This window comes from Nerophis ophidion, linkage group LG07 (assembly GCF_033978795.1).
Source record: "Nerophis ophidion isolate RoL-2023_Sa linkage group LG07, RoL_Noph_v1.0, whole genome shotgun sequence".
NCBI classification, from domain to species: domain Eukaryota; kingdom Metazoa; phylum Chordata; class Actinopteri; order Syngnathiformes; family Syngnathidae; genus Nerophis; species Nerophis ophidion.
In genome coordinates this window covers 25143848-25166800 of record NC_084617.1, presented here as the reverse complement: position 1 = coordinate 25166800, position 22953 = coordinate 25143848, and the positions used below count along the sequence as shown (strand labels likewise).

The following is a 22953-nucleotide window of genomic DNA, read 5'->3' as shown; positions in this document are numbered from 1 at the left end:
TTCCCGTCGCCAACTTCCATCATCAGCAGCGCCAACTCGCTGGCCCCGCTCCTACGGTTCCTAAGTGTCCTCGTGGTCGGCGTGGGCCTCTATCTTGTCCTGCTGCCATTGTGAAGCAGTTTTTGTCTTGACAGACAGAAGAATTACACATAGCACTTATTCCAATCTTCTTCTTCTACCTTCAAATGTTTGAGCGGACTGTGTGTATGTGTGCGTGCATGCGTGTATGTGTGTTATTAAATCCACGAGCCATTTTATGCTGCATCTTTCCAGGTGATCATCTCAGCCTTAACAAGGACCTCATGTTGGCTTTCAGTCCAGGGTGAAACATGGGATATTTAAAAACAAAGAGTATTTTCTTCCAAGATGGCTGTCATATATGTTGTATATATGTATGTGCTGCTGTTGCTTAAAGAACGTTGCGATGGCTGCTGCAAAGGAGGTGCGTTGCTAGCCTGGTTGCTATGTTTTCCGGTTAGTCCTAAAAGTGTTCGTCATGTGCTTGTATCCTGCTCAAATCTCTCAGTAAAGTTATTCACTGGATTACACCTTTCGTTTGAACTTTGTTACACGGTGTCAGAAGTGACGGCCAGTCACGTCGCTGCAAGAAAATGGCCCAGTTTAATCCTCCGGATAGTTTTGCGTTCGACCGACCAAATGAATGGGGAGATTGGAACTAGGGCTGCAACTAACGAATAATTTGATAATCGATTAATCTATCGATTATTACTTCGATTAATCGATTAATAATCGGACAGAAGAGACAAACTACATTTCTATCCTTTCCAATACTTTATTTTAAAAAACAGCATACTGGCACCATGTCCTTTCGACTTGCCAAATAAAACAAGGCAAGTGTTACAAAAATGTTTAGTTTTTTTTATAAAGTGCACCATTGTCATGCACAATAGCAATAATTTTGCTTAGGGGAATTTCAAACCTGGCTATTACCTATTCCAACCATTCTGCAATGTTGGATGCTGAATGTCTTTCCTCTAGTGGCATGGTCGTGAGGCAGATTGACTTCATGTTCCATTCGCCTCCAATGTAATGGCATGTATTGCCAAGGTAGGCTTCCATGGCTACACTTGTCCACACATCGGTGGTCAGAGCAATTTTGCTCTGGGTGGCTTTAATGTCAGTTATCACAGCTTAAAATGTCTGCTCATACTTCCTCTCCATCAGTTTTGTAAAATGGGTCTTCCAGGGAAGAGTGTAACCAGAGTTGAGGACGTACATCATTTTTCTGAAACAGTCATCCTCCACCATTGATAGTGGCCTCATGTCAGTCGCCATCATATTCAGGATAGCATCAGTCAATGCAGCCGCTTGCTGTGGTGTGCAGACCTTCCTTTGTACCAAGTTGCTAATGCTGGCTTGTTTCTTTCTGAAATGAAAGAAACTATATAATGAACGTACATAATAGTAACATTTACATGTAACTCAATACATACTTAGTTGATTTATTTAATAATTTCTGATGTAATAGGCACATTTTTTCATATCATGGTCACTGCTGCCTAGTTTTTCTTGTTATATTGTTATTTTTACAGTTATATTTTTATTCTCATTTTCTTTTTACATTTAAACCCCCATTATTTACTTTTCACTTTTTAAATTCGATCTCAATTCTGTACACTGCTGCTGGAATTTAAATGTTCCTGAGGGAACTGCCTGAGGCAATCAACAAAAGTACTATCTATCTATCTAATACGCCACCACATTAAAAAAAAACGCTAAATGAAATAAATGGACATTGGGGGTGCAGCATACACCAATAATAACACAGAAATGTAACTCATCAAATCAGAACTGAATCATATATTGTAAACGTTTCTGTTGTGAATAATAAAGGATTAATTTTAGGCTGCCTCTGAATAATAGTATGAAATATTCCAGCACCTTCATAACGTTTAGTTATACTAAAGCGTCACTCAAATCTAAATATATTTATTTAGCTTCATCGGGTCCAGCTACATTGATCCATTATGAAACCAACCTGAGATATTTCTGTCCGTGATGTTTATTTCCAAATTGGTAAACGTGCGCTTTCGCTCTCAAAACTGAGTCAAATGTGCCGGAGACACATTATCAGCCCCGCGTTGCAACAAAGGCATAACGTTAACGTTACTCACAAAAAAGCTGAACTTATGAATGCCTGTTGCCGCTCATAACAACACAAAAAATGAAGACGTCGCACTCTCCAAAAAGTTCCTAACACTCTAAAAGTTAATACACAACAGTTGCTGCTGCGCTTCCAGAAAAAAATCTCCTCGTTAACAAAATATTAAAAAGACACAAAGACGGACACAACGGATCAATGTACTCGGACTATGGACTGAAAAAGTTATCTACCGTGAGTTCTATTCATGCATGGATCCAACATGCTTCCGCTTCAGGCGCTCCCGAAGCGATGTTGTATTTTCGTGCCACGCGAGGTCCATGCTGCACATTTTGCAGGAAACGGTCTTCTTTGCAGTGTTTAAAGTGAAGTATTCCCTCACGGCATAGCTCCGTTGGTACAGCGGCCGTGCCAGCAACTTGAGGGTTGCAGCTTCGATTCCCGCCATCCTAGTTACTGCCGTTGTGTCCTTGGGCAAGACACTTTACCCACCTGCTCCCAGTGACACCTACACTGGTTTAAATGTAACTTAGATATTGGGTTTCAATATGTAAAGCGCTTTGAGTCACTAGAGAAAAGCGCTATATAAATATAATTCACTTCACTTCACTTTTGACGACTTAGGTTGTACACTTTTCTCCAATGCAGCATTAACCTCCAGATGTTTCTATGCGAACTATCGGTACTGTTTTCCGCCATTTTTCCAATGTTTCCAAGCAAATGAGACTGCGTGGTCACGTAAGCTGCACATGACATATCATTGGCTGGCTTACTGCCACCTCATGAGACGTAGCCGCAGCGCCGTCCTGGCGCTGTTTTGTACTGTTTTGTACTTATTTTGATTATTGTTTCTCAGCTGTTTATAAATGTTGCAGTTTATGAATAAAGGTTAAGGAAAGAAAGAAAGAAAGAAAGAAAGAAAGAAAGAAAGAAAGAAAGAAAGAAAGAAAGAAAGAAAGAAAGAAAGAAAGAAGAAAGAGGGGAAAAAAAGCCTCAGCGCATGCACATAGTATAGATCAGGGGCGTCACTAGACCTAATACTGTACTGGGGCACACCTGGGGCACAAATAATTCATATGAGCGTGCAAAGCGCGCAAGCAAAAACATTTTTAGCACTTATTTATCATAAAAAATACATAAATAGTGCTTTAAACTATGAAATCATAGCAGATTATGTTGTATGGATCTTTGATTAACCACCTGAAATTAACTAATGCATTTGACCTACTTGTGCACTTTTTTACTCCAGACTTCTAAACTGCTACTGGTAAAAGCAAAAAGGAAGAGCAATGAATCTTTTTGAAATATATATTGCAGTAATCATCTGCAAATTTAACATCTACAAAAGTAAAACAAAAAATAAAGCACCCCTACATCTCTGGTTTATTTTATATGATTTAATTTCCATTTATGGCAATGTGGCTAATCCTATTTCAGATACACAAAACTATAAAATATACACAAAACAATAAAGCCACAGTAGTAGAATAAATGAACAACTGTTGTGTGTTTGTTCAGGGAATCATTTTCTGAGAAGTAAACTGTAACGTCTTGTTTTTATTTTTGCAAAGTGGTCAATCACTCTGGACAGACATGGAAATATTACAGTAACTGTTATACAGTTGAGCAGTGGTTCCCAACTGTTGGGTCGTGACATAAAAGTGGATTGTGTGTCATTTTCAGTGAGTCCCAGTCAGATATGTGCATGGAAAAAAAAAAAGTTTAGGGAGAAAAAAATCAAATTGTGGCAACAAAACCAGATGTTTTTAGCCATTTTTCTAGTGACTATTAGTGAGTATTTTTGCAAAAGGCAAACCGACTAACAAGTTGGAGGAGGACTCAGGACAGACATGGAAATATATATTTTTTAAATCTAAATGGGGCAACAAAACTCGATATTTTCAGCCATCTTTCTGAAAACAAATACAGAAATGTTGCTATTTTTTCTGGAAACAAAACCAGATACTTTAGCTGTAGCCATTTTTCTGGTGACAAAACAAGATTATTTTAGTCAAAGTCACACCGATTAACAAGACAAGTCTACTGTGTTATTTTTCTGTGAAATAAACTTGAATGATTTAAAAATTTGGCTCACGACTTGATGATATGGAAAAATGTTTTTCTTCCTGAAGATAAACCATTTGAGAAGCACTCAACTCACACATGCTTACTCCAAATCATCATTGATGCAGAGGTCCTGAGCAGAACCAGCAGACAATAACCAACATTGTTTCATGTTCATTGGAAATTCCCCCGACAGCTCGTACAGCAAATGAATATGTTTGTCTTGATACAAGGAATAACGTTAGCTAACTTAGCATCAACTTAAGACAATGATGTTGCCTAGCTAGCTAGGACTTCACTTACACCTCTCATTCCTGCTGCTTCTTCCATGCTGCGGGCGAATAACTTTCTTAAATCCATCTAGGAGTTACAGTTTGAGTCAATTCAAAATCAAAATAATATAATTAACAAATTGTTGTTGGCTAACGTTACCTACCTCCCGCAGTGATTCTCATCCTCTCTCTCTCTCAACCAAAGTCTCGATCCACACGTGAATAAATTACCATATTAATTAGCCATGTGCTCATTGTTACGTGGAGTGAATACAGTAGCAATCAATTACCATACTAAGTAGTATGTGCGCTGTTGTCTATGTTATGTAGACTTAAAACTCTGAAGCGTTTTTTATTAATTAGTGAAATTTTTACTGGGGCACTGCAGATCAACAGTGGGGCACGTGCCCCAGTGAAATCTGTCTGGCGACGCTCCTGGTATAGATCCAACCAATCGATGACTAAATTAATCAGCCAACTATCTTTATAATCGATTTTAATCGATTTAATGGATTAGTTGTTGCAGCCCTAATTGGAACCAACATTTCCAACGGTATCACGTAGCGACAAAACTGGCAAAGGACGGTATCATATAGGAACAAAACTGGCAAAGGAGGATGGCAAAGTACAGGTCAGTTGCCTGATATATGCTATGGATCCAGAGGTTGAAAACATTTTGAAGTCATTCACGTTGTCAGAGGATGATCAGAAAAAGTTTGACGTTGTGTCAGGAAAATACGACGAGTACGTTTATCCCAAACGGAACGTGATCCACAAGCGTGCATGTTTGTACCAGAGGACAGTGGCTCGGTGAGAAAGTTAAAATGTTTATCAGAGGTCTTTATGATTCATCCAAACACTGTGACTTTGGAGCAGCGAGGGATGACAACATTCGTGACCGCATAGTAATGGGTATCGTGGAAAAAGACTTGTCGCACAAACTGCAGCTGGAGGCTGGTTTGACGCTAACCCAAACTATACAGACTGTTTGCCAGTCCGAAGAGGTGAATGCACAAGTGCACCAGCAACAAGGAGAGGTGTGCACAGCGGTGCAGTAGATCACCCCCGGACATGGGAAATTTGCAGGAATACAGAGGAAAACAAAAGTGGAGAAATAAAAGGGAAAGTGGAGAGCAAGAAGCACCAAAAATGCCGAAATGTGGCAGATGTGGAAAAATACAGCACAAAGACCAAAAAAGGTGCCCAGCCCTGAAATCGACATGCCACTATACTTGCCAACCCTCCCGTATTTCCCGGGAGACTCCAGAATTTCAGTGCCCCTCCCGAAAATCTCCCGGGGCAATCATTCCTCCGAATTTCTGCCGATTTCCACCCATACAACAATATCGGGGGCGTGCCTTAAAGACACTGCCTTTAACGTCCTATTATATATGTCTCCGTTATCCATAGGTGTATCTATAACCCATAAAGTAGGCAGGCACGTAGCTATTTCTCAGCGTGTGTTTATTCCAGGCGGCAAGTTAATACACTGACACACAACATCCAGATTCCCATCATGCATTGCTTCAAAACTACGGCAGGTAGTAATGTCCAAAAACATAACAGAGACCAAGCAGAAGAACAAAGAAGAGACATGGCGACAACGAGTAAGAAGAAAAGTACGCTTGCAAGTTCCAAAATGATTGGAAAAAATAATGTCAGTTCATCCAGGACAGCTCGAAGGGGAAGGGGTATGCAGCCTGCAAATTTTGTATATCAGACTTCTCCACTGAACACGGTGGCCGAACGGATATACTCATTCATGAACGGATTATTTATATATATATATACATATATATACATATATATATATATATACATATATATATATATATATATATATATACATACATACATACATACATACACATATACACATACATACATATATACATACATACACATACATACATATATACATACATATACATACATTATATATACATACATTATATATATATATACATACATTATATATATATATATATATATATATATATATATATATATGTATATATATATATATATATATATATATATATATATATATATATATTCATCCCTCCAGGTCTGTTTCACAGGTTTCCCTGCTCTTCAGGGGAGTTTATTGAAGCGTCAGATGCTTGTATGTTGGTGTTGAAATGGTGCTTTTATTTTATTTTGTTGTTTATATCTGCATGGTGCAATTGATGTGTGTAATGTATGTTTTTTATTACACATTTTTTGGTTTTTGGTTGTGTTGTACTTTTGTAGCTGTATGTATAAATGCCCCCTCTTTCATGGTGCAATTGTAAGTGCGCAATATTTATTTATTGCTCTTTTTTATTTTTATTTAATTGTACTTTTGTAGCTGTATGTAAACATGGCGCCTCTTTAATGGTGCAATGGAACAATCATTTGTTCACGTTGTACTTCTACATTTACTTTTCATCTAGTCGTGCCCTTCTAAACATGCAGTTTAGAAGAGTTTTGTTCATCCTGCTGACGGTGGGGTGAAGAGCTCAGACGGAAAACAACAGTGGAGAGGCATCTTTGTCTACACCAGGTAACAGTTGTTAGCGATACCAGTTGTTAGTATCCAGCTAACGTACCCGGCGCTAACTAACCAGATCCCGGAGGAGCTAAAAAGGACTAATGGAGGTTCTCGTGGCTGTCGAGGGAAATGGAAACATTCCAGACAGAAGAGGGCTGAAGCGAGGAGGGAGAGAAGAAGATATAAACCATATCTTCCTTCCGTCTTCATGGGTAACATGTGACCTCTGGCAAATAAAATGGATGAGTTGTCAGTGCTTGCCGTTAGTCAGAAAGAATATCATGAGTGTAGCCTAATGTGTTTTACTGACACCTGGCTGTATGACGATGTTCCTGATAGTAACGTCTCTATAAACGGGTTTCAAACTGTGAACTTTGACCGGGACCAAACCAGCGGCAAGCGGAAAGGAGGGAGGCTTGCTTTGTTTATTAACAAGAAATGGTGTCACCCCGGTCATATCACAATAAAAGAGCGACACTATGACCCGAATACAGAGATTTTAGCAGTAGGACTCAGATCATATTATTTCCCCAGGAAGATTCCGCATGTTATCATGATGGCAGTATACATACCTCCCTCTGCTAACGCCACAGCTGCGAGTGACATCATCCACAGCTTGATAGCCAGACTAAAAACCAAGCACCTGAAAGCTCTCATCCTCATATCAGGGGATTTTAACCATGATACAATGGACAAATCACTACCCAACTTCACCCAGTATGTCACTGCTCCCCTCACCTACTGTAACAGGGGGTGAACAAGGGGATGGGTCAAATGCAGAGGACACATTTCACCACACCTAGTGTGTATGTGTGACAATCATTGGTACTTTAACTAAGCTGCCACACCAGAGGAAATAAGATCCTGGACCTGCTGTACGCGAACATCAAGGATGCGTATAGCTCTATACCACTACCAGAGTTGGGCCGGTCAGACCACAACATTGTTTACCTCAACTCCTGTTATGTACCTCTGGTCAAAAGACAGCCTGCGACCAAAAAACATCGAGATGGTGGCCAGAGGGAGTACAAGAGGCACTACAGGACTGTTTTTAGGTAACTAACTGGCAGGTGCTCATGGAGAGGACATTGACGGGCTTACAGAATGCGTGACAGACTATATCAACTTCTGTGCTGACTCAAACGTCCGATCAACGACGGTCACCTGCTACCCAAACAACAAGCCGTGGGTGACCAAGGACATCACAACCCTACTGAATGAGAAGAAGAAGGAATTCAATGATGGAGACAGGGAGGGGGTGAAAAGAGTTCAGGTGCTGCTGAATACCAAACTCAGGGAGGCCAAGGAGAACTACAGGAGGAAGCTGGAAGGGAAGCTCAAGGACAACAACATGAAGGCCGTTTGGAGAGGTATGCAGACCATCACCGGCCTCAAACTGTCAGGGGGTACGGGAGTAGGGGGGTGGACAGAGCCAAAGAGAGGGCCAATGAGTTAAACCGGTTCTTTAACAGGTTTGACACAGTGGCTACGACAAGCTCCCGCCCCCCCTCCGGGGCATGCCAGCCGGCCCCCTGACAACTTCAGCGACTCAATCCACTCCTCCCCCTCCCCACACCCCCCTAACTCCAATGACTATCTCCCCCCATTTAACACATCACCACCCCCCCACCCAGGAGCAGCTTGATGAACCCCCTCCCCCACCACCTGAGACCCCCCCCCCCCCCCCCCCCCAATTGTGCCTGTCTGCAGACCAGGTAAAAGCACAATTAAAGAAGTTTCACACAGGCAAGGCTGCGGGTCCTGACGGTGTGAGCCCCAGGGTGCTCAAAGCCTGCACCCCACAGCTATGTGGTGTGCTTCAGCACATCTTTAGCATGAGCCTTAGGCTGCAGAAAGTCCCCACACTGTGTAAAACCTCATGCGTGGTCCCCATCCACAAGTGCACGCGACCCAGTACGTTGAAGAACTACAGGCTGGTGGCTCTAACCTCCCATATCATGAAGACCCTTGGAGAGGTTGGTCCTGGAACAACTCCGCCTGTGATCAAGCCCCACCTGGACCCACTCCAGTTTGCCTACCAGCCCCGACTGGGAGTGGGGGACGCAGTCATCTACCTGCTGAACCGAGCCCACACCCACCAAGACAAGCCTGCGAGCAGTGTGAGGGTCATATTTTTTGACTTCTCCAGTGCTTTCGATATCATACGGCCCGGGCTACTGGGTCTGAAGTTAGAGACGATGCAGGTGGAGGCCCCCTTGGTGTCCTGGGTTGTAGATTACCTAACTGACAGACCACAGTACATGCGACTGCAGGACTGTGTGTCTGACAGACTGGTCAGACACACCGGGGCCCAGCAGGTGACAGTCCTCTCCCCCTTCCTCTTCACCATATACACCACATCTACGTTTCCTCTATCAGTCAGAGTCCTGCTACCTTCAGAAGTTTTCTGATGACTCTGCGATAGTGGGGTGTATTAAAGATGGTGATGAGGAGGAATACAGGGCACTATTGGAGGACTTTGTCACATGGTATGGGAACAACCACCTCCAGCCCAATGTGACGAAGACCAAGGAGCTGGTTGTGGACCTGGGAAGGAGGAGGAGTACTCCAGCGACCCCTGTTTCCATCAGGAAGTTTGATGCGGACATGGTTGAGGATTATAAATACCTCAGAGTCCACATCGACAACAAGCTGAATGGGTCAAAACACGCTGAGGACCTCTACAAGAAGGGTCAGAGCCGCCTCTACTTCCTCAGAAGGCTAGTATCCTTCAACGTCTGTACAAAGATGTTGAAGATGTTCTACGAGTCGGTGGTGGCGAGCGCTTTCTTGTACGCCCTGGCCTGCTGGGGCAGCGGACTGAGAGCGTGGGACGCAAACAGGCTGGACAAGCTGGTATGAAAGGCCAGTAACGTGGTGGGAGTGGAGCTACACTCTCTGGCGGTGGTGTCAGAGAGGAGAAGTCTAGCAAAACTCCTAGCCATTATGAAAAACACCTCCCACCCCTTACACTCGGACCTGGCGGAGAGAATGATCACGTTCAGTGGAAGGCTCAGACTCCCAAAATGCAACACGGAACGACACAGGAAGTCCTTCATACCGACAGCCATCAGACTGTATAATGTATATGTTCCTTTTTGACTGTAATTGAATTATTCACATGTGAATAATGCTGTATAATAGACTGTATGTATATTATTCACATGTAAAAAAATACCTAAGTGCTTATTATGAGCGAACTGTGGTGCTGAAATTCCCCCAGGGATCAATAAAGTACTTTCTATTCTATTTTATTCCATGTGCGCAATATTTATTTATTGCTAATTTTGGTTTTTGTTTTACTTTTCTATCTGTATGTAAAATGGCGCCAGATTTATGGTGCAATCGTATGTGCGCACTATGTATTTATTGGTATTTTTGGGGGCGGAGGTTTGTTGTTTTGTACTTTTGTTTGCGCCTCTTTCATGGTGCAATCGTATGTGCGCAATATTTATTCATAGCTCTTTTTTTTTTTTTTTTAATTTGTGTTTTACTTTTGTAGCTGTATGTAGAAATGGCACCACTTTCATGGTGCAATCGTATGCGCAATATTTATCATTGCTCATTTTTGGGGGGGTTTATTGATGGAACAAACATTGTCTTACTTTAATTTCCCCAAAATGTAACATAATTGCCCACTTCTACATGGGGGAATTGTTTATGTATTATTTCTGCTTAGTTGTACCAGTTTTGTTCATTGGGAGGTTTAAGAATCGCATTGATTTTTTTTACATATTTTGTCGCTGAATTCTCACAGTGTATGTTTGACACCGCTTTGTCCCACACACCGTGAAGGCAGCATGCTATGATAGCGGGTCATCAGGTGTGGTCGGTACCAGACGGCCGGACTCCACCAAGCAGAAGCAGGCCTTCGTAGGAACCTGCGGACCAGCTGTCACAACATGAGTGAGTTTAACACATTTGTGCAAGTTTATTTGAGGTCTTGTCAAGTTTCGTTGGCACCGAATCCGCGTCAGGTCCGGTTCTGGACTGTGGATAACCGGACTACATGTTTGAAAGATGGCGTTATTTGCCGTCAAACAACACAATAGCCAGCAATAACTCTTCATGATCTGAATCCCTTTTAGTGAGTATTTTTGAAAGAATACGAACTGTGTTCAATTTTCCATTGTTTTCAGCGCTCTGAATCCACCCACATTGCGTGAAAAGTGGGCGCTGAAACTGTCAAAATGGAAGTTCTTGTGATAAATGTGTTTGCCGAATTAAAGATCTTCTCTAAAACGGCTACTGTAGTTCTAAATGAGCAACAGCAAATTTATATTTTATGTGGTTCATAATCATATGTGAAAGACGAAAAGCTACAACGAAGTTTGGCTCAAAGCCGGAAGGTGTTTAGTCGTGACGTCACTGTGTCGCTATCGCGCTGGCCTAGCTTAGCATACAGCTGCTCTTCATAGATATCAAAGCCGTTTTTGTAGCACATCATTAAAGTGATCTAAGCAGCTCATTGTGAAAGTTAGTGAAGTTTAAACACGGAATTATACGTAGGTCACGTGACTGATGGTTAGTGATGGTGCGTTCCAGTGCATTTTTTAAACACGGAAGTTCCAATTGCCTCGTTGTGACATTATTTGGTTCTAATCTCTGTAGATAACAAAATTACATGTTGTATATTAATTGTGGACAGATGGGTGGATAAATGTGGAGCTGTTCTTAGAATTAACATTCTTTAATGAACAAATTGTTACATTGTCTCGCCAACTTTTTTTTTTTTTTTTTTGGTTAAAGATAGTCTTTGCTCAACAATGCTTGTCATTATAAGCAAATACACGGACGCTATGCTGAGTATAAATAATGTGATACATGAGTCAAAGCTAAATATAAAGAGGCTCGTTTACGGTTTTTTTTTTCATTTGGAATGCGGGACATTCTCACTTCCGCTTACAACGAAACGCACCATAACGTTCCAGCTTGTTTGTTTTCCATTAAAGTTATTATTTTAAGTTCATCACGTCTTTCATCTCATTCACTATTAGACACACATCCTTTAACTTGAACAAGTCATTCATTGGAAAAAATATCGATTTTTACCATGACTCATTTATTTGGAAGTGTGTTAAGTCCCTAGCTTCCTGTGATGGATGTTTACTAATAATGTGGTCATGGAAACTAATCCTACCCTCGTTGTGAAACAAGAAGTGTCCCCTTTTGTCTTCAACCAGGCATGCTCTTCTAAAAGAACGAGTGATCCTTCACCCTGTTGTCAAACATCAGACAAAAAGAGGAGGATGATTTTTGAATAGTTGTCCTCGAGGAGCGAGGCCAATCTTAATGTTTGCATGCAGAGAGCTGTGATTGGTGCAGTCATGAGTGAGTGGAGCAGAGAGCACCTCAGATCTCCACTTTGGAGCTGATGGTCTCCTGATGCTTCCTGGTCTGAAGACTAAGGACAGGACCCAGACTCCCGTCAACGCCTTCATCTTTGTTGTCATAATGGCGGGAAAAGACTACAATCATCTCTTTAAGCTACTCATCATCGGCGACTCCAGTAAGTTAAATGTTGTCTTCTCTCACTTCATATTTCATGTCTGATCACTCGCTTTGTCCTCCATGATCCCCAGATGTGGGGAAAAGCAGCCTCCTGCTCCGCTTTGCTGACAATTCCTTCTCTGGTCAGTTGGTGTCTACATTATTATTACTGATGTATAATATTTTTCACATGCACAACGCTGAGAGAGATGTTCCCAAATGGTTGACCCATTACAGTGTATTATATAAAGAAAGCCCCCTCGTGGCTTGGATCATTTTGACATCAGAACCTTCAGATTGTCACAAAAATATTCTCCACGAGAATGGAAGTACTTTATTATTGTAGCAAAACTATTTGCCAATGATATCGCAATCTGTGCATCTGTAATCTCAGTCACACGTGCATGTACTTTGTAATTTGTGTGTCTGTATCTTTTTCAGTGTGTGTGTAATCATATCCACAAGTGCGTGTTTTAATTTGCATCTATACCGAATAAAATAATTTGTGTGTAAAAAAATCAGTCGGCATTTCGAGCCGTGTAAAAAAAACAAAAATGTATATTCAGAGATTGGATGCCCTTTAACACAAGACTTTTGCGACACTTCTGCCGTATAATACTTGTGTCCGTGCAGTAATCTGAATGTGTAAAAAAACGTATCTGTCTGCAACTTCAACTCTTCTTTCCCTATACGCACCACTCATGTTATTCCATGTTGACGTCAACATTAGACACTGTGACACACCTGTCGAAAAACCCCCAACTTGTTAACCGATAACATTACTGAACTTATGTGAAGAAGACAAAAATACTTCTGAGAACTAAGTTACTGCTAAAACATTGACTTTTACTGACAGCAAGTGATGGAAAGAGCCTTAATGTGATGACTTTATCACAGAGTAACATGACTGGGTGCAAGGTGTCCACTAGTGGCGGGTGTATGGAAAGAAAAGGAGAAATTGCAGACAGACAAGTCTTTTAAAATGTTCGGATCGCTGCACTTACACACAAATCGTACACGGCAGAAGTGTCGCAAAAGTCACGTGTAAAAAGAAAGCTCTTCAGGGTTCCGGCTTTAAACAAATCTGAATAAATGCTTACACAAACAAATCAAAATCCGGGCACACAAATTAAAACACGGGACACATAAATCGTATTACATAGCCGAAGATTGAGATACACATTTGAAAATAGTTGTCTTACTATAATAATTTCATAGGGTTCCTTAAAGTTTTCTTAAGTAGAAAAGGATGATGGGCGCTTTGGGGAGTTTTTAAGTATCTTCTGACTGGCGCCTCCTGGTGGTCTGACAGGAAGCTACATCACAACTATTGGCGTGGACTTCAAGATCCGAACGGTGGACATCGGCGGCGAGCGCATCAAGCTGCAGATTTGGGACACTGCCGGCCAGGAAAGATTCCGAACCATCACGTCAACGTAAGAAACATTTAGTTTGGAGGACCGGCACCGTACTTGTCTCTGCGCGAGCTAAAGACGCCGTGTGTGTGTGTGTGTGTGTGTGTGTTATAAAAAAAATAGATAACAGTATGTGAAAGTTTGACTCGTACTTTGTTTACTTCTGTAACAACCTCAAAGTTTTGTAAACAATCAGTAATATCAAGCAGCTAAAATACGCCAAACAAGTGTGGAGAGAGTTTTGCATTTTCCCATCCCGCATTGTAGTGAACTTAAATGGGTCTAATTTTGAATTATGTATAGCGCTTTGCCATTTGTTGTAATATCCACAAAGTTCAGTGAGCAGATTGTGTTATGTGTGACCGTGTGTGTTGACTGTTTTGCATTTTGCACCATGAGGTTGTTTGGATTAGGTCATAAAGAAATGCTCTGCTGTGTAAACTTAATGGTAGTTGACATGCTTTACTCACGTTTTCTTAAAGATGGCAGTAATTAAAAAATTCAAAATTAATTTGTTGGCACCCAACGGGCTTTTATTAAACTTATATCTCGCAGGCCAAACTGAAGTTGCCCACAGGCCGAGGTTTAAACACCCCTGACCTAAATTGTGTGTTTGAACAGGTACTACAGGAACACACACGGTGTCATCATCGTGTATGATGTCACCAATCCTGAGTCCTTTGTCAATGTCAAGCGGTGGTTAAATGAGATCTCTCAGAACTGCGACAACGTCTGCAAAGTTCTAGGTCAGTTTGTCCCCACGATGACAATGATGTGCAAAAATCAGATGTTTTAATCATGTTTCCATCCAGTGGGAAACAAGAACGACGACCCCTCAAGGAAGCAGGTGGATACCCAGGATGCTATGCAGTTTGGAGAGTCGGTGGGGGTGCCCGTGTTCGAGACCAGCGCCAAAGAGAACATCAACGTGGAGGAGGTGATTGGTCGATGTTTGTTTGCGTCGTGCTGCTGTTGTAAACAAAGGTCTTTCTGTTTTGCTCCAGATGTTCATGGCCTTCACCCACATGGTGCTGCGGGCCAAGAAGCAGAGCCAGAGCAGAGCCGAGCGGGATCGAGAGCGCGACAAGGATACTGTGAACATCAATGCACAGAGAGAGCGAGACCGCAGGAAGCGAGGAAAGAAATGCTGCTGAGATAGTTTGTGACCTGCGGCCTCCTACTTGTCTTATTCTTACGCTTAAAAGGACTAGTCTAGGACTGGAGGAGCAGCAAGTTGAAGACAAACTTTTGTACTTTATTGTGCCACAATCCAACATGACTGAAAGGGAACTTAATAGAAACTAACACATGTGACCAGAAGCTTTCATTTTTTAAACTATAATAAAGTCTTACCTCCATCGTGTCTGCCACGCTTCGACGTCAGGAAGTAGAAAAAACAGGCGCAGAATGTCCCGTGGCACTTGAACGTGGCGTAAGGTCTCAGGTGGTTTTGGGAAGTCTGTAGACCCCAGTAGAGAACATCAGCTGATGCTCCCTGACCTTCCTATACAAGAAGGCCTCCAGCTCGTTGACGTCCATCTCCGTGACGACGGGTCCCGTGGTGACGAACATCCTCAACATGGAGTGGATACGTTCCAGGGTCATGGCGTCCAGGTTGGTCAGCATGGCCTGGATGTAGGCCCAGAAGAGCTGCAGGTACCAGAGAGCGTTCCTCCACATGTCTTGAAACAAGATGGACACAGACAACGTGCGTTTTACCTGAAGCTTCTCCTCGCGCTGCTCCGACTGCGTGGTGGTGTTGGAGTCTCTCTCCTCGTCGCTGTCGATCAGCATGACTCCTCTCTCCATCTCCTCTGTGGAAGATCCTCTCTCCAGTACGCTATAACGCCCGCCGCCCTCCTCCCTCAGCACGCCGTGTTGCTGCCACAACGCCAGCTTCCTGTGCACCACCTCTTTGGGAACGCTCAGCTCCAGGCTTAGCTCCTCCAGTGTCCACGAACCTAATGCACAACGACTTGATGAAGAAAGGAACACGGGAGTGGCGAGGCGACCATTGGAATACTTCACTCTTGTCCTGGAAGTGCAGGATGATGGCGGCGTGGACCGGCGAGACATTAAGGTTGCTCAGCGTGCGGTCTTCCAGCTCCACGTCCAGAGTGACGGAGCCCAGGTGAGGCTTCCAGCTCAGCGTCCTCATGGCCTGAAAGCACGCCGACGTTAGGCCACGCTCACCTGAGCGACATGCGTGTGGCGGCCGTGGTTACCTTCAGCTTCTCGTAGCGCCGCGTGTACGCCTCCATGGCGCTGCAGATGAGCGGCGGCAGCTCCAGCTTCTCCTCCTTCAATGTTGGCCAGAACTCAGATGACAGGATGATGGCCGAGAGCCACGAGGATGCAGGCTCCTCCCCCAACCTTGAGTCCTCCTCGCCAATGTTTGTGTTAATGCGACGAGAATCGGCCATGTCCTACGCAGCAGACGTTACAATGGTTATTAATATTCTTCTAATACCTAATAAATACCGCGCAACCATTTATTACACGGGTCCTTCCATCAATGTGATTTTGCAGCTCTTAAAATGTGGATTGGGACTTCATTTTTAATATTCCACATTTTTTTTAGGAATATAATGGACTACATTAATCAACACTAATAATTTCAGTATGTGAACAAGACACTTTTGTCCGTGCAACAAATACACAAGTACCACAGGATACAACTTTAATTGTTCCTGGTTTGCAGTTTGTACTTCAAAAACTAGAATTGCTAAATTATTTAAAATCAAATTAATTGGTGCTGGGCCCGCAAAACATCGCCATTTTAACATGCATCATGCCTTAAAAAACAACAACAAACTTTTAGAAAATAATTATGTAAAACAATACAACGGAATGTAGTACAAAGAAGTACTATAGCTTTATGTAATAAAAATGTACAGTATTTACCTTGTACTGGACTTCTATGGTATCTATCTCTAGCTGCTTTTATGTCAAACACACAATCTACAGCTTCTCAATATTTTCATGGATAAATGTTTAGATATTTTAACATCCTTAGCTGGTGTAAAGGAATAATTTGGCTTCAGTATGGTGCAAACTGGCAGTACTACGCTCCAACTGCTTCACCAAGTTAGTGAACTACACGCTCTGTCATCTTTTTGACGATTTCTTTATTTAATTCAATGAATATCATTCACTTGTTTTTCTCCGCACTGTCCTTCACACTCGCTGTCTTCACAACCATGCTTGGAAAAACAAAGTCATGTCCTTCTAGGTATAAGCTAATGCTAGCGACTAAGACTGGATGTCTTGGTCAGATCTTACTGGGTTCACTTCTACATTCACTGCGCCAACGAGTGGTGGAGAGACTCGAAACCTAAAACCTACACAATTAGTCGACAGGCACCCTGTACTGAACAACTATCGGCCCATATCAAGCCTGCCATTTTTGTCCAAGAAAAAGTTGTCAACCAACAGCTTAGTGATTTTATCCTGTTCAACAATGTGTTCGATACTTTCCAATCGGGCTCTGGGCTTTACCACAACACTGAAACCAATCTAATCAAGGTGACAAATAAAATCAAAGGATATACTTTGTTGAAATTGGTAACTGTATCGTTGACCAAATGGCTATGACCTGTGCGGTTCCTGAGGGCTACATTCTGGGACCCCTACTCTTCATGCTGTGGCTAGGCTATGGTGTGCCGAATGTAAAAGTTCAGTCACACTTTTCTAGCATATAATTCTTAGAATTAACTCACTGTTCTCAGATATAACTCACTTAACTCACACATATTAAGATTTAACACTTATGTTTAGATTTAACATTTGGGTTTAGCTTTATCTTTTAGATTCAATGTTTAAGATTTAGATTGAACATAGAGGTTTAGATTTAACATATATATTTATATTTAAGATGTAGGTTTTCATACAACCTGTGATGAGGTGGCGACTTGTCCAGGGTGTACCCCGCCTACCGCCCGAATGCAGCTGAGACAGGCTACAGCGAACCCCTGCTACCCCAAAAGGGACAAGCGGTAGGAAATGGATGGATGGACATATAACATTTAGATTTAAATTCATATTTAGCATTTATATATGTTTAGAGTAAACATCGAATTTAAACATAAATGTGATGGAAATGTGGCTGGACAGGAAATATTTTAAACAGATTTTTTTTTTTTTTTTTTTTTAATTAATCAAGAATCGTTCCAAATGAGAATTCTAAAATTATTTTTTTTTAACACCCCTAGTTGGCAATGTTCAAATCCAGGCTGAAAACCCTTTTACATAATTGTGCACATGACAAATGGGGATATTTGATGTATACTCCATCCATCCATCTATCCATCCATCCATCTTTTACCGCTTATTCCCTTTAATTTGATTGTTTTTATGATGAATTTAAATGAAATTATTTTATTTCAATTATGTTGCTTCTTACAATTCTCTGTAAATCATGCTGAATTGCCTTGTGTACGGATTGTGCGCTCTCAATACACTTGCCTTGCATCCCGAGGTACAACTGCAATGATTTCATCAGCACATGACAAACAAAACATAACATTTTGGATTATTTGTTTTGATGTCATGACCTTATTAGCAACATGATTGTATAAATGTCCAAGCGTTACACATATGCAATTCTACACCATAAAAATAATCTATTATTATATCGCTGCAAAAATTTGACACATTCCACAGCCCACAGTTTTCATCCGATCGGAACCCTTCCATTATCAAAACCTTTGGCTCAACCGAAAATCTCACCGATTTTCCGGGACAATTTTCCATTGAAAATGGATGAGTAATTTTTTGAACTTGCACGGTTCCCACATTTCACAACCGATTTAAACCCTTCCACTATCCACACATTCTTCTCACCTTGGAAAATCAAACTACCATTTTCCAAGTTCCCAAAAATTCCAGGAATTCCCAAAATACACAGTTTTCCAAAGCCCTATTTTCACCTCTTCCTGGAAAGTTTTCACAGTCCACATTTTTTAACCGTTTTTGACCATTCTACCTTCAAAACATTCCTCTTAGTTGGGACAACAAAATCTGTCATTTTTTCTTCTTAAAAAAAATTCCCGGTTTTACCCAAATTCCAGGAATTCCGAAACATCAATTCGCATTCAAACTGTTTCTACATCGTTTTTCAACAGTTCTGAAAATTTCCAACACCAACCCATTCATACCATCTAGGACAGGGGTCGGCAACCCGCGGCTCCTGAGCCGCATGCGGCTCTTTGATTACTCTGAAGTGGTGCAGCTGCATACTTGCCGACCCCCACGAATTTTCCAGAAGGTTTCCGGAATTTAATACCTCTCCAAGAAATATCCAGGGGCTAATATTCTCAGATTTTAACCCACACAGCACTATTTAGGGCGTGCCGTGATGGCAATGCTTTTAACGTCCTCTAAAATATGTCGTTGCGCCCGCTTTCACGCCATGCTATCTTCATGCCGGGGTCTCATGAAGCATGCGACCTCAGCTTGCACACATAGGTGACTGCAAGGCATACTTGGTCAACAGTGTGGCGCAGTGGTAGAGTGGCCGTGCGTAACCCAAAGGTCCCTGGTTCAATCCCCACCAAGTACCAACCTCGTCACGTCCGTTGTGTCCTTGAGCAAGACACTTCACCCTTGCTCCAGATGGGTGCTGGTTAGCGCCTTGCATGGCAGCTCCCTCCATCAGTGTGTGAATGTGTGTGTGAATGGGTAAATGTGGAAGTAGTGTCAAAGCGCTTTGAGTACCTTGAAGGTAGAAAAGCGCTATACAAGTAGAACCCATTTATCATTTAACAGCCGCACAGGTTACACTGATGGTTGTGATATAAACAACTTTAACATTCTTACTAATATGCGCTACACTGTGAACGCACACCAAACAAGAATGACAAACACATTTCGGGAGAACATCCGCACTGTAACACAACATAAACACAACAGAACAAAAACCCAGAATCCCATGCATCCTTAACTCTTCCGTGCTACATTATACACCCCTGCTACCACCAAACCCCTCCCACCTCAACCGAGGGGTGGGGTGGGGAGGGGGGGTGTTAACGGGGTTGCATAATGTAGCCCGAAAATTTTAGGGATGCATAGGATTCTGGGTATTTGTTCTGTTGTGTTTATGTTGTGTTACAGTGCGGATGTTCTCCCGAAATATGTTTGTCATTCTTGTTTGGTGTGGGTTCACAGTGTGGCGTATATTAGTAAGAATGTTAAAGTTGTTTAAACGGGCACCCTCAGTGTCACCTGTATGGCTGTTGAACAAGTATGCCTTGCAGTCACTGGTGTAGACTGCAGATGCCGCATACAACATGTGACTGGGCTGGCAAGCTGTTACCACAAGTTGTAGAGAGCATTTAAGACTTTGCCATCATAGCACACCCATATTAACGTTGTTTGGGTGACAATCAGCAATCTTGCGGAAATCTCCCAGAAAATTTGGGGGGGTTGGCAAGTGCGGAGCTGTCAAGCAGCATTCATATAAAACTCGCGGGCCGCACTAGATTTAAACTTTCATATCAAGGTGCGGGCCGCGTGTCTGAGACCCCTGGTTTATACATAGCACAAAGCAAAAAAAAAAAAAAAACACCTCTGTATACAGTGTTATTTCATTTTAAATTTCAAATTATTTTTGAGGCTCCCGTTGTTTTCTTTATTTTGTGAAAGGGGTCAAAATGGCTGAATGAGTGGTGAAGGTTGCCGACCCCTGATCTAGGACAATTGTGGTGTTATTTATATTTTCAAAATCTCCCGGTTTTCCCCAAATTTCTTGGAAATTCCCATTCAAATGAATTGAAAAATTCATAGTTCTACAATGCCCAAAATGTTCAAGATTTTGGGCCATTTTTTTAACCGATTTCAACCTTTCAATTCATCCACCCACACTACTCTTCCCGTATATCATGAATGGGAAATATAACTGTTCCACCATCCACACACTCTATCTACCCTGGAAATTCAAGCCAACATGTTTCTCAGTTCCGAAAATTCCCAAAATGAACGGGCAACAAACAAACCTCTCCTTAGTCCACATTTCTCAATCCTTCCGAACTGTTCCAACATCCACATACTGCTCTGTCTCTGAACATTCAAGCATTGAAATTGCAAATTGTAGTTGTGAATGTGTTGATTATTCTTATTATAATTATTGTGTGCATGAAAACAGTCACTTCCTCCGCTACAGTGCAGTTACGTGGAGTTGTTCACATAGTTTGAAACTGTGACCACCTTGGCCAAATGGAGGAGTAGGTAGCACACAGACAACATGAGGGCTGATTGAGCTGCACAGGTTTTTAGTGTGTCACGTAGAGGAGGAAGATGAGAGCATTGTTACCTTCAGCATGACCTCGCAGAAATGCATGTGTGACTCTCCAAAGCGAAGTTTCAGCAGCTCCACGTTGCGAATCTCCCTGCCAACATACAAGACGAGCACTTAGGTCCAGAGGAAGAGCGGAGACCTGGGCGGCTTACCTGGCGGTGTTGTAGTTGAGCTGCTGCAGCAGCCGGTCGGCCAGCACTGTCCTGTACTCGTTGATGAAGATGTCCTTACTGCCGTAGATGCTGACCAGCAGGCTGATGATGTCGGATGAGCGTCGCTTGGGGCCCGACTTGTCTGGCAGGCAAACACAACGTGAGCCACGCGCACATCTGGGCTAAAACCTTCCTGCGGTGCAATCACTGACCGGCAACGGCGTCGGTGGGATCTGGAGTCCAGCTCTCCGGGTCGCCGCCTTCCTCGTCGCTGTCCTGCATCTCCAGAGTGACCGGGTCGCCCCGGGACAGCTCTGAGGCCAGGTCGGTGCAGCCGGTCACTGCGTCGCCGGTAAGGCCGTCCACGATTTGCCGCACCGTGTCCTCGCGCGTCCTGATGGCACAGCAGTTTCTCAAACGCCTGTTTGACTGGCACTGTCGAGATGGAGCGTGTCCCCTCCGGGAATCACCTGAGGTATTTTCGGATTGGCTGACAGGCAACCTGCAGGATGACCATGGACGGGTCCAGCTCGCGAAGTGTCTTGATAGCCGAGATGTAAACGGTGAGGATGTCAGACGTGTGAACACCTGAGAAACGACACCATCTATTATTCAAGTACTGTCGCTTTAAGACACATGTGTCAAACTCAAGGCACCAGGGCAAGATGTGAACTGAAATAATACAGTATACTCAATAAAGTACCATATCTTTTATAAACAAATGTATTTGTAATTTCCATTTTGAAATATATGTACAGCATGAAATTGCATACATTTTAATCTTATCCAGTATTGGAACAATTATTATATTATCATACTTTCCAAAAAATGTTTGTCAAAATAAATACTTCAATATCTTATGATTTCAAAACCAGTTATCCATCAGACTGTACACTGTAAAACTACAATAAATTTTATTGTGTTTTTTTACAGTACTTTACTATATATTGAAAAAGTTTTTTTAATTCCATTTTTTTTAACGTATAATCTACAGTTGTTGTTTTTACGGTGTATGGGTACGGTAAAAACAATGAAAAGAAAAAAACTGCCACTGTTTTTCCATTAACAAAAAATGTAAAAAACACAGTACATTTTACAGTATAATTCTGGCAATGAAGCTACTTGTTTTTTCATTTACAGTAATAAACCGTAAAAACAACAATTACAAATTTTATTGTAAAAACTTGCCAACTCAGTCACCAAAATGTTTTTGTAAAATAAAGCGTTTTGTGGTGTTTTTTGTTGTTTTTTACAACATAAATGAAAAACCTTTTTTTTCTTTTTTTTTACAGTAAATATCCACAGTTGCTGTTTTTACGGTGTAGTACTCTAAATGGCAAAACCGTACCACATTTCTTTGACAGTAAAAACTGGCAGCTCTGTTGCCAGAATAAAAAACAAACACGATACTGCTTTTCCATTTACAGTAGTGATATGTTGAAAAAACCACAGTAAATTTAAAACCTACGGTCGTTATCTTCACGATGTATTGCAGTAAATGGAAAAAAACGGTACTACATTTTTTTCTCTGTATAAAACTGGCAACTTAGTGGCCACAATAAAAAAAACAAGAGAAGCATTTACAGTAATATGTTGTAAAAACCACCGCAA

At 42.0% G+C, this 22953-nt stretch overlaps 2 protein-coding genes across 2 annotated transcripts in view; one reads left to right on the top strand and one right to left on the bottom strand.

Moving 5' to 3' along the window:
- The first annotated feature begins 10740 nt into the window (after positions 1–10740).
- On the top strand, positions 10741–15254 carry si:dkey-16l2.16 (ras-related protein Rab-35). The gene is made up of 7 exons (XM_061905746.1): positions 10741–10897; positions 12175–12500; positions 12574–12624; positions 13794–13917; positions 14518–14642; positions 14709–14833; positions 14901–15254. The coding sequence occupies exons 2-7, from the start codon at positions 12377–12379 to the stop codon at positions 15048–15050; spliced, it is 699 nt and encodes a 232-aa protein (XP_061761730.1). The 5' UTR covers positions 10741–10897; positions 12175–12376; the 3' UTR covers positions 15051–15254.
- anapc2 (anaphase promoting complex subunit 2) overlaps positions 15131–22953 on the bottom strand; it is a 15233-nt gene continuing 7410 nt past the window's right edge. Inside the window, exons 7-14 of the mRNA XM_061905745.1 lie at positions 21813–21930; positions 21555–21736; positions 21343–21484; positions 21206–21281; positions 16122–16322; positions 15925–16057; positions 15616–15857; positions 15131–15546 (exon numbers count right to left, since the gene is read on the bottom strand). Coding sequence (XP_061761729.1) covers positions 15337–15546; positions 15616–15857; positions 15925–16057; positions 16122–16322; positions 21206–21281; positions 21343–21484; positions 21555–21736; positions 21813–21930 — 1304 coding nt within the window. The 3' untranslated portion in view covers positions 15131–15336. The remainder of the gene's footprint in view (positions 15547–15615; positions 15858–15924; positions 16058–16121; positions 16323–21205; positions 21282–21342; positions 21485–21554; positions 21737–21812; positions 21931–22953) is intronic.